Source organism: Oncorhynchus masou, chromosome 28 (genome assembly GCF_036934945.1).
Source record: "Oncorhynchus masou masou isolate Uvic2021 chromosome 28, UVic_Omas_1.1, whole genome shotgun sequence".
NCBI classification, from domain to species: Eukaryota; Metazoa; Chordata; class Actinopteri; order Salmoniformes; family Salmonidae; genus Oncorhynchus; species Oncorhynchus masou.
In genome coordinates, this window is record NC_088239.1 from 37,621,190 (window position 1) to 37,633,886 (window position 12,697).

The 12,697-nt window shown below is 43.4% G+C and overlaps 1 protein-coding gene and 1 long non-coding RNA gene across 3 annotated transcripts in view; one reads left to right on the forward strand and one right to left on the reverse strand.

Annotated features, from left to right (window-relative positions):
- Window positions 1–526: 526 nt before the first annotated feature.
- On the reverse strand, window positions 527–9,481 carry LOC135517548 (uncharacterized). Its single transcript, XR_010452047.1, has 3 exons — window positions 9,415–9,481; window positions 1,971–2,049; window positions 527–1,883 (listed from the first exon to the last, which is right to left on the reverse strand). It is a non-coding gene; the product is annotated as an uncharacterized LOC135517548 (long non-coding RNA).
- Window positions 9,482–9,771: 290 nt separating this feature from the next.
- LOC135517547 (neuropilin-1a-like) overlaps window positions 9,772–12,697 on the forward strand; it is a 112,412-nt gene continuing 109,486 nt past the window's right edge. For both annotated transcript variants that reach the window (XM_064941956.1, XM_064941957.1), the window contains exons 1-2: window positions 9,772–9,858; window positions 12,067–12,241. In XM_064941956.1, coding sequence (XP_064798028.1) covers window positions 9,792–9,858; window positions 12,067–12,241 — 242 coding nt within the window. In that variant the 5' untranslated portion in view covers window positions 9,772–9,791. The remainder of the gene's footprint in view (window positions 9,859–12,066; window positions 12,242–12,697) is intronic.

A 12,697-nucleotide genomic window follows, 5' to 3' on the forward strand; every position in this document is an offset into this window, starting at 1 on the left:
TAAATATGGTTCCCAATCAGAGACAATGACTAACACCTGCCTCTGATTGAGAACCATATCAGGCCAAACACAGAAACAGACAAACCAGACATCACACCCTGACCAAACAAAACATAGAAACATACAGGGCAAACTATGGTCAGGGTGTGACACTAACAGTGAAATGCTTACTTAAAGGGCCCTTTCAACTACGCAGAGAGAAAAATAGTAGCAGTAGCAGCAGAGTATGTGATGAGTCAAACTGAACAAATATATAAATGTAACATGTCAAGTGTTGGTCCCATGTTTCATGAGTTGAAATAAAAGATCCCAGAAATGTTCCATTACATTCCTGTTAGTGAACATTTCTCCTTTGTCAAGATAATCCATCCACCTGACAGATCAAGAAGCTATCAAGAAGATGATTAAGCAGCATGATCATTACAAAGGTGCACCTTGTGCTGGGGACAATAAAATGCCTCTCTAAAATGTGCAGTTGTGTCAATGTAACGGCGTTCGTCTGTTGAAGGAGAAGCGGACCAAAATGCAGCGTGGTGGTTACTCATGTTCTTTAATGAAAAAAGACTCGACATGAAATAACTTGAAAATACAAAACAACAAACGCACTGTGAAAACCTATACAGCCTATCTGGTGACAACAAACACAGAGACAGGAACAATCACCCACAAAATACTCAAAGAATATGGCTGCCTAAATATGGTTCCCAATCAGAGACAACGATAATCACCTGACTCTGATTGAGAACCGCCTCAGGCAGCCATAGACTATGCTATACACCCCCAAGACAAAACACACCACAAAAAAACCATGTCACACCCTGTCCTGACCAAATAAATGAAGTCAAACACAATATAATACGACCAGGGCGTGACAGTCAAACATAATGCTACAGATGTCTCAAGTTTTGAGACATCAATTGGCATGCTGACTGCAGGAATGTCCACCAGAGCTGTTGCCATAGAATTCGACGTTACAAAATGGTACAAAATGGGGTCAATACAGTTAGTCCGATGGCTAGCTATTTAGCAGTCTTATGGCTTGGGGGTAGAAGCTGTTCAGGGTCCTCTTGGTTATAGACCTGCTGCATTGGTACGGCTTGCAGTGAGGTAGCAGAGAGAGAAGTCTATGACCTGGGTGGCTGGAGTCTTGGACAATTTACGCCTTTTCTCTGACACTGCCTGGAGGCAGAAAAGCTGTCTTTGCTTACAATTACTTCCAATCTGGATCTTATGGAGGCACCATGGGTCTCAGTATACAAGGGTAGTTCCCATGTTCCCTTGTTCCCATGATGCAACCAAAGTTGAGGTCACAGGCTATGAAAGAGCCAACAACGCCATCTGAGAAAGCTTTGTCCGACCCAGACGGAAAATATACAGTCAGAACATTTTCTAGAAGTTCAGCATTGAACTACTTCACAATAATGCTGAAAAAAGAGGTAAAGCTACAGTACAGAGGGGACTGTCTGATAACGATACATTCAAAAATATCACCCGTTTTCACAAAGGAAATAGATCTCATATGAATATTACCATACAAATTCACAAACGTTATCTATGGCATTGTCTATATTATCATAAGCCATGGTTCCGGCAGTTACTGGTTACGCGGAGTGGAACAGGGAAACCCAAGAGCAGACTCAGACGAGGAAACTGGGATGAAGTAACCAAGGTATTTATTGAAACACATGGGGAAGATGGAGTGCAGGACAGGGGAAGCACGGGTGGGTTGCAGGGAACCAGGTGTGGTGGCTGAGGCGAGAGGGGTTGGGACAGGGTAAGCAGGTTCAGAGGAATCCAAGGGAGTAGTAGAGTGGGGAATCCAGGACAGAGTAGCAGGATGAGACGTGGAACTGGAGACAGGGACCAGAGTCAGAGCGGCGGAACTGTAAGCGGAGAGAAAAACAGAGTCAGACAACATGATCTAACAGTAACAAACAGCTAGAAGCATAGACTGACTGAGCAGAGATTACCATCTGGAAGTGGCAGGGCTGAGTATTTGTAGACATCTTGATTATGGAACAGGTTGCAGCTGCTCTGACTCCAGCACACCTGTCTCCACCCACACAATCGAACACAGAGAGAGAGAGAGAGAGAGAGAGAGAGAGAGAGAGAGAGAGAGAGAGAGAGAGAGAGAGAGAGAGAGAGAGGGGCATCAGGTCAAGGAGACAAAGGATAAGCAGTAGAGGGCATGGCAGACGCAGATGTAACATTACTGTTCATATAGTGTGAATTTATGGGCTCAGTGTGTCATACCATAGACTTGATATGACATCAGGACTGGCACCACACACCCAGTAATTTGAGGCATAGCTGAAAATGTTGCCTTTAGTGTGCAGCTGTAACTGCAGAACTGAAATGGAGGGCCCTCGAAAGGGTGGCCATATTTTGTTTGTATTTCAAATGGCACCCTATTCCTTATAAAGTCCACTACTTTTGAAAAACAAAGTAGTGCACTAAATAGGGAATATGGTGCCATTTTGGCACGTAGCCTACATTAGCCCTGACTCAGTATTGTCTATTTTCCATTGATTAGAAAATAAATAATGAAATCTTTCACCCTGAGTTTGTATTGAATAAATGAACATGTTTTTGGTCAATGGGGCAGTACTCTTCTGTTTCAGGGGAAGAAGAATAAGCAAGAAGAAGGCAAGGCTCCCCTAATGAAATCAGACCGTCAACTCAGCTCACGATTGAGCAAAAAAATATAATGTCTGTCTTTGTGCTTTGGCTAATTATTCCAGGAATGTATTAAAGATTACTATGGGATATGAAGGAGCAAATCCTTTAAATGGCTCTCTCATTGTTCCCCCACAATCCCCTTCATTTCAGATATGGCAGTAGGCAGCCGCCCTTGTGAAATTACCCCGTCCCATTATTTCAAAGCCTTGTTATCCACAAGACACACAAGTCTAGTTAGTGGCGCTTTGATAGAGGGGCTCAATACCTCTCTAACATAGAGTGTTATCTGTAAAAGGGGGAATTACCAGTGGTGAGTGGAATAAAGCAGCCCATTCCTTTCTCTCTAGGAAGACTACAGACAGTTACCATTAGCCTGGCTAGTGCCGTGATTGTCTCATCATGCTCCATTTCTTTATAGGGCTATGGCATATATTTTTTAAACACTCCATTTAATATTAGCAATTTATTTGAAGAAGAGTGGTGTCTATAAACTTCAGTATTTTTTATTTGTATTGGTGTTCATCGTTTTTAGGCCCATACAGTCCTCATATATGCTATGGGCCTATTATCCTACATTCTTAAGCAGACTGATGTGAAGACCAGAAGTTCAAGTTGTAATGTTTTATGTAATGAATTGATCGTATGCAGTATAAAAATGCAATCCTTTTTGATTTTGATAACTTTCACTGTATCAGATACATTTTTTTCTGCATTGTGAGTTTGATTGAACGAGGACCCAAGACTCCATTCATAATTATAAACTGGGTGGTTACAGCCCTGGATGCTGATTGGCTGAAAGCCGTGGTACCAAGGGTATGACAAAAAAATTTATGTTTACTCTTCTAATTACATTGGTAACCAGTTTATAATAGCAGTAAGGCAACTTTGGGTTTTTTACATTATGGCCAATATACCATGGCTAAGGGCTGTATCCAGGCATTCTGCATTGCGTAGTAGACAGTAGTGATGCGTGGGTAAAATCACTGCGGAAGCCCCATATTCCAAGCTATGCGTTGTGACAATTTCGCTGTTCACTCTGTAACCTGTTCATTGATATGCCTTGCGACTGTGATTTATACGTAGGCCTAAAGGCCGAGGCAATAAGAAGACAGTGGCAGCATAAAATAAACCACACGTGTGTTTTATCACAAAACCGGATAGCAACAGAGGTCCAGTAAAGTCCACAAAGCATTTGCATGTACAGAAACATGACCTACAGCATGGTCAAGCAAATGAATGTTTCTTACATTTTCGGGCAACTAAACAATTATTGATTTAGAACCACAAATAGTTACTGCAAGTGGCAAATAAAACAGGAGCTACCTCCACCATTTCAACCATCCAAATCATCTCTGCTTAGTCTAATACAGTGACAACTAAAAGATACCAAAAACAATTTAGTCCAATCAACGTAAGCTAAATATAATGTGGCTGTCCATTATTTCTTTGTGTGTGTGTGCGTGCGTGTGCGTGTGCGTGTTTGTGTGTGTGTGTGTGCGTGCGTGCGCGTGTGTGCGTGCCATCCTTCTCTCTTTCATGTTGTCAAAACGGTCTATCACTCAGTACACGCTTTAATTTTTTGTTGACCTAGGCTACCTGGCTAAAATGCTTGATGGTTAGAATAACTTCCATTCATGGGCAACGTTAGCTAGTTAACATTAGCCTTCTACATCTTGAACTTCCATCCTCTCAGGCCAAGAACACAACAATGTATGACTTAATGGTTGGATCAGAATTGCCGTTATAATCATTGGCCAGTATGGAGAATTAAGTAAAACCACAAGTCCAAATACCTATCTCCATCCATGGTTAATTTAGGAAATGGACAGTTTTAGCTAGCTGGCTAGCTAGCCACCAGAAGACAAAAACACAACGAGATGTATGCTCTCAAAGGAATTTGATAGGAGTAACGGTCATCGTATGAAGGAGAGGACCAAAGCACAGCGTGGTAAGTGTTCATCTTGATTTTTAATATGAAGAGTGAACACTGAAGCAAAAACAATAAAGCGACAAACGAACAGTCCTGAATGGTGAAATTCACCCACGAAACACAATAGAAAACAGGCTCCCTAAATATGGTTCTCAATCAGGGACAACGATTGACAGCTGCCTCTGATTGAGAACCATACCAAGCCAAACACAGAAATAGCAAATCATAGAAAAACTAACATAGACAACCCACCCAACTCACGCCCTGCCCATACTATAACAAAAGAACTAAGGCCAGAATGTGACAGTGAAACCTGAACCTATAGGGGAGGGTCTGGGTGGGTGTCCCGTCCATATGGTGTCCCGGGACATGAACCCCACTCCACCATAGTCCTTGTCCGCCTCTTAGCCCGCCTCCGTGGCCTCTTTAGAGCGGCGACCCTCGCCGCCGACCTCAGACTGGGGACCCTAGCCACGGTCCCGAATGGACGGGAGATTCCAGCAGCACCGGACAGGCGGGAGACTCTGGCAGCTCCGGAGTGAAGGGCGATTTCGGCAGCTCCTGAGTGAAGTGCGATTCCAGCAGCACCGGAGTAACGGATGGCTCTGGCAGCTCCTGACTGACAGGCGGTTCTGGCAGCTCCTGACTGACCGGCGGCTCTGGCAGCTCCTGACTGACCGGCGGCTCTGGCAGCTCCTGACTGACCGGCGGCTCGGGCAGCACCTGACTGGCGGGAGGCTCTGGCAGCTCAGGACAGACGGAAGACTCTGGCAGCTCAGGACAGAAGGGAGACTCTGGCAGCTCAGGACATACGGGAGCACCTGTAGGGAGGAGACGGAGAGACAGCCTGGTGCGGGGGGCTGCCACCGAAGGGCTGGTGCGTGGAGGTGGCACCGGATAGACCGGACCGTGAGGGTGCACTGGAGCTCTCGAGCACCGAGCTTGTCCAACCTTACCTGGTTGAATGCTGCCCGTAGCCAGGCCAGTGCGGCGAGGTGGAATAGCCCGCACTGGGCTGTGCTGGCGAACCGGGGACACCATGCGTAAGGCTGGTGCCATGTAGCCCGGCCCGAGGAGACGCACTGGAGACCAGATGTGCTGAGCCGGCTTCATGGCACCTGGCTCGATGCCCACTCTAACTCGGCCGATACGAGGCGCTGCTATGTATCGCACCAGGCTATGCCTGCACCCTGGGGACACCGTGCACCTCACGGCATAACACGGTGCCTGCCCGGTCCCTCTCTCTCCACGGTAAGCACGGGATGTTGGCTCAGGTCTCCTACCTGACTTAGCCACACTCCCCAAGTGCCACCCCCCCCCCAAGAAATGTTTGGGGCTGCTACTCGGGCTTCCAACCGCGCTGCCTCCTCATACCACCGCCTCTCGGTTTTCGCTGCCTCCAGCTCTGCCTTGGGGCGGCGATACTCTCCCGGCTGTACCCAGGGTCCCTTGCCATCCAGGATCTCCTCCTATGTCCAGGAGGCTGGAGATCGTTGTTGCTGCCCGTTACCACGCTGCTTGGTCCTTTGGTGGTGGGTGATTCTGTAACGGTCGTCGTATGAAGGCGAGGACCAAAGCACAGTGTCGTAAGTGTTCATCTTGATTTTTAATACGAAGAGTGAACACTGAAACAAAAACAATAAAACGACAAACGAACAGTCCTGAACGGTGAAATAAAACACAGAACAGAAAATATTCTCCCATGAAACACAATAGAAAACAGGCTCCCTAAATATGGTTCTCAATCAGGGACAATGATTGACAGCTGCCTCTGATTGAGAACCATACCAGGCCAAACACAGAAATAGCAAATCATAGAAAATCTAACATAGACAACCCACCCAACTCACGCCCTGACCATACTAAAACAAAGACATAACAAAAGAACTAAGGTCAGAACGTGACACAATACCCAATAATGACAAAGCAAACACTTTTTTTGCAAATTTATTAAAAATAAAAAACTGAAATATAGTATTTACATAAGTATTCAGACACCTTACTCAGTATTTTGTTGAAGCACCTTTGGCAGTGATTACAGCCTTGAGCCTTCTTGGGTATGATGCGACAAGCTTGGCACAAGTGGTCTGAATGCTTTCCGAATGCACTGTACCCCCCCCCCCCTAGGATTACTGCTTAAGTATACACTTGTTTTCTGTCTCCCAGACCCTGCAACCTCGGTGCCACGCTGGTGTGTTGAGAATGCAGTCTGAGTCAATATTTCAGCAATTATTTTTCATGTGTTGGATGAGATTCATTTCAATGTGACAGCAATGGGATTTAAATCTTTATGTTAATGAATAACAATCTCCAAAGTACTTTGGAACGTCGTGTGTTCAGCTCGTTTAAATTGTCATGTCAATCAATAACTCACATTTGTTTTATTTTCACAAGACATTATTCAAATCATGACACAGGGTTTGTTTATCCTACTGGTCAATAGGAAGTTCCAAACACACAGGATTGAGTGCGCCCTACGCGCGCTCCCCAGCCCAGGTCAGTACTAGACACTTCAGTACTAGACACTTCAAGATGCCGGTCAAAATTGCATTTGAATTTCAACACATTCAACGTGAGCGCTTCAGAAGACTAATATCCTGTAATATAGAGAATTAGTCAAATGATTGGCAGTTGTAATGTCAGTGCTAATGATGCGGGTGTGTTCAGATGTGTCCTACTCTAATCCACTTTGTGACACAGATATATGTACAGAGTCTGGTCTGGAGACTGCCACGGCAGTTTAATCTGCAACTCGATTGCCGATGCAACCTCCTGGTAAAGGCGCGTGTGACTGGCTAGCTGGGTCTCGAGACGCCGGAGACTCCAAACCAGTCCTGTGTTCTCAGCAGCGCTACAGTAGCGTAAAACAGCAGTCAGAAACAAGAGTGGTGCGTGACGCGCAGTACAGATACAGCAATAAGGAATCGGCCTACATTCAATTCAATGCATAAAATCAATCAAGGATCTATACAGGAGATATCTTCTCCAATGCTGTGATTTTTATTGACTGGCTGCCTATTACCGTCGCAGAGCTGTTCATTGTCAGCGCATATCCCGTTTCCCTCACTTGTGACGGCGGAAAGGTGGCTGTCTATGCACTGAGTTGAGTCTCAGAGATATCAGCAGCGGCTGCGTGCCTTTGAGCGGAGCGGAGGAGCTGCACTACAGGGCTGCCCCGGACCGGCCCCAGCGGAAGGTTGCAAACATAAAAGCTATTGATTGACGAGTAAAATACTTGGAAATTGACTATCTCTCTCATCACCTGTGGAGACCTGTCCTTTCCTGTGGTGATTTTGATGTTTACCGATTTGGGAAAGAAGTCCGCAGCATTTGATAGAGAGAAAGAGAGAGGGGTTACTGTCAGCCTGCCGACAGCTGCTTCGCTTCGATATTGGATACATATGGGGTTGTGAGTGAGTCTACGACACACAGGTGATTGCCGTTTGCTTGCTTTACGTGGCTGGGTTTAAATCAGGAGAGGCAGAACAATTTTGCTATATGGAAAGCACTGAGTGAAGAATGCTCTTAGCTTTCATTCACATGGCTTTGAAAATACACTCAATTTAAGTATTATCTCTCTGAACAGCATAGCACGCAAGGAATGCAAGTTGTGTGGTGTCCATAAGAATATTGCTTTAAATGTTGAATTACTCTGTAATTCAGATTTCCACATGTAAGGAATGTTAGACGCTTTTGGATTCGTGTCAGGGAAGTTGCGTACCATTTTATCCCAGATGTGAGCAGAGCAGCTTGTCCAAAGCCATTCCATGTTGAATATAATTCATTATCTTGTGCAATGCCATAAGAAGAGACAGTTTGAAATGCCAAATTGCTTGATGCTCTGCACTTCTACTGGGTTTCCCTAAAGTTTCAATGTGACGTTTTATGATTGCTCTATCACGATTCATGCTTTAACTGTAGGTTGTCATTGTAAATCAGAATGTGTTCTTAACTGACATGCCTAGATAAATAAAGGTCAAATAAAATACAAAATAAAATAAAACATGTTTTATTTACCCGTTAATGGGTAAAAAATAGATCAATGTTAAAATATATGAATATTTCAAATAAATATCTCTTCTTTAGCATGATAATTCGATATTGAATACAAAATAGAATTGAGGCTATTCTCTCCCAGGGAGCTCAATTTATTCCGAATTACTATAGTAGCTCTGAGAGAAGTCGTTTGGCACACAAACATTCAAGTTTCGGGGGCAGACAGTGGTCTATGTTATTGTTCTCCAGTCGTGATGTTTGTTAGCATAGTTGATTAGGGAGTTTAGTGGCATCTTACACATTGTGACAGTCCATCTCCTAGGGGAGGGATGGTGAAAGAGATAGAGCGCCCGCGCATATACGCTGACACTTTCAGGTCTGGCTGGTGATCTGCGAGTGAGAGCGAGTATAGTGAGTCTCGGAGCAGGAGCCGAGACCTCCTCCGCTAATAAAGAGAGAGGTGGCTTCCAAAGGTTGGGCTTTGCACATTTGTAATCAAACCAATCAGAGACCCCTCTGAGATTTCGGCTCGAGCAGTCAGGCTGATGCAGGCAGCACACTATTTGAAAAGAGGAAAAGCGTTCTCAAATTAGGGGGTGTATCCATCGCTTTAAGCCCCTTTTATGGCAATGCCTTTCGCCAGATGTTAGTATTACTAGTTCGTGTCCTGTCAGATTTGAGAATGAGCAGGGCGCGAAGGGCCACAACACGAGCTTGATTTGATGATCTGCCCACATTTGAAACGAATATCATCACCACTGTTGCTGCTTACTTTCAATATTTATTTCCATTTAGCACCGACGGTTTACCTCTTGCCTTGTCGTCGTTTCCAAGGAGTTGAAACGGGAGTTGTTGGTGCTGGTGCCTGGGCTTTTTACTTCTTCCTTTGCTAGCTCCGATGACTTGTGTGGAGGAAATGGCAACGCCGGCGTTTGAGAGAGGAACTCAACTGGAAGAGGAGAGAGGTAACCGGAGCTGAATGACAGGATGCAGCAGACAACCTGAGACATATCCAGACACATTTCAACTGCCTCAGTCAAGACACTTCTGCTTTATTTGTTTTCCTTCAGCCCCAAGCTTGAAAATAAGGAAGACTAACACGGCCTGAAAACCTCAGGGGGAGTTTTATTTAGGTTCGTTTTTTGTTTTTTGTTTTTCCTATGAATATTTTTATAACAAAACAAGGATGCATTGTGGATTAGTGCTGTTCCTCTTAATGGAAATCCTCTTCGTTGGTAAAGCTTTCAAAAATGGTAAGTGATAACTATTATATGCTGGGATACTTATCCTGATGTTGTTAAAGGCCCAGTGCAGCCACAAACATGATTTAGCTGTGTTTTATATATCCACACAATGAGGTTGGAATAATTCTCTGAAATTGTGAAAATGACCATTTTAGTGTAGTCTAACAGCTGTTTGAAAAGACAGCCTGAAATTTCAGCCTGTTTTGGTGGGATGGAGTTTTGGCATGCCTGGTGACATCATCAGGCGGTAAATTAGTTATTAGACAAATAAAAAAGAGAGTTCCAAACCTCTCTGCCAATTACATCCAGTTTTCAGTTTTCCCCTCCTCATTCAGACCACTCCCAGACAGTCCTAACAAAATTGGACTTCTTTTTAATTGAAAACAATTACTGTAAGGTACTTAATTCTTATTTGATATTGAGACAAAAACTGCTGCATTTGACCTTTAAGGACACATGAGTCTCAAAACCTCCATGCATTCACCTGTCAAGTCTTCCCCGCGGGTCAGTGCTGTCATTGCCACCGGCTTATTATTTGAGTGTGCAGGTTCTTCTATTTTTGTAGAATATTATGAAAAGAGTCTGTCAAAGTTTGGGTACAGTAGTAGGCTGTTTCTTGCTGTCGCATATAGGCGACACTTAGCCTTATTTGTTTCGTTTCTATGAGTAAACTTATTTACGAGAAAAACTAAAGAAAGACAAAGAAAGAATTAGCTATATTTCCCATTATCTTGAACATCGCATTGTCACCTATCCTATTCAAAACTCATTTCAAGTAGCCTACTTTCCATGGCAGTTTGTAGTTATAATCCAAACGCATGACTGCGCACACATGAATTGAGATAAACTGATAGGGTAATGTGGGCTACTTGAAGTGGCTTGCCTCTAGACACAAGAAAGGCGCATTATTCTCTGGCGCTTGGAGAAGTGGTCTGTATGAAAAGAAAAATACGTTTTATAAGGCGATAATCATTTGTTAATAAAGTTTAGTCTGTGTCTGTGTTTAGCCTGTGTTTTCATACCCCCAATCCACAAATATATGTAGCTCGCCACATATAATTTGGGAAGTACTCGGATTTATAATACTTTCGAATTATTTGTCGTTATTACCATATGATATATTGTCTACAAGTCACATGGCACCATATCGGCCATTCCTATCGAAGCTCAGCCAAACCCCGCACAGCCACAGTGTAGTATCCGTTCCCCGTCAGCTCTGTCCTCTACATTAATCAATTACTCCTTGCCAGGGTATATGGCCCTTAGTCATTACGAGTTGTTCTAGCTAATTACTGTCGGTGACATTTCACAGATTTAAACATTTTTCAAGCGTAAAAGTAAGAACAATTATAATTTTAACTTGGGCTAAAAGTGACTAACATATTTATGCTAACTGTTATGCCCCAACATAAAACACCAATAGTGATCGATAATAACACTAAATAAGAATAATAACACTAATTACACTTTTGGTAATGTTTGTGAACAACTGTATAGTTTAACGTCAAGCCTGTAAAAAAGTGTATTATCTCATCTGAGCAAATTAATACATTTAAAATAGATTTCGAGAGTTTGGGACTATAAAGGTTCTATCAGAAACAATGTGATTCTGAGAGAATTAGCTTAAATTAAATTAGACATGTTTATAATGTATTATTTTTAACTTAACAATCCAAATTGGGGTACATAGAGTACTACAGAGGTAGAGAACATTGAACAGAACAAGGCTATGTCAATAACAACATTTTTACAAAAATGCAGATAGAACCACAGTCCCAAACTCTCAATTTCTCAGATTTGGGGGAAATAGGCTCCCTAATTGTTAGCATTTTGATGGTCAGAAAGGATGTACCTTACCCGTGCGTCTTTACGCATGTAGCCTATTTAACTTAGCCAAAAGCATATTCGATTGGTCTAGTTAAGACATCTTTAGACAATGTAGGAAAATATTTGTATGGCGTGGGTGGGCCTATAAATGATGATCCTGAATGTACTTTTATAATGATTGTTTTGACATTCAGATCAACTCAAATCCAGTTTGATTTGGAACAGATCCCCCTCATCTCCATCTCTACAATAATATAGCCTATAGTTTAGAACACCGAGGCTATAATTGCTTATAACACATGCTCTTGCCAACATTATTGACTCTGTAGGCTATCTGCGTTGCTTTGGGGTGTTGTGCTAACTGTATTTTTTCCACGTTCTTTCTTGCAGACAAGTGTGGGGACAACATCAGAATAACGAATGCGAATTACCTCACTTCACCTGGCTATCCGGCATCATATTTGCCATCTCAGAAATGCGTTTGGGTGATTACAGCGCCTGGACCTCACCAGAGAATTCTAATCAACTTTAACCCGCATTTTGATCTCGAGGACAGAGAGTGCAAGTAAGTTGGCTGCCCTCTACTCCACTCCTGCATATTGTACATGAAAGCCCGCCATCTAGTGGTCGTGGAATTCTTGAGCGCGCAGTACTGGGCAACATGAGTATTTAAAAAAATCCTTGGATTGGAGTTTCTTTGCTGGTCATTGAGAGTAATTGTATTACTATGTTGTAATATTTTTCCTGTTATCATGGTTTCACATCATTGAGGAAGTAATCCCATTTAGTGTCTGTCTAAACTTTAGTGGATGTCTTAACTCATTACCCTTCTTGCTGGGTTAGTTACAAATCCCTGTTTAACTTTTAAGATGTAAGGTATTAAACCAGACTAGGGCTAAACGGTTAACCTGGCAGCTGCCTATGAAACCAGAGCTCCACAGTAATGTGATGAACCTGCTGCCTCCCTGTGTCAGTGGTGCCCTGAGGTGAAGCAAGACATGCAATGCCTTCGCCTGGGCTG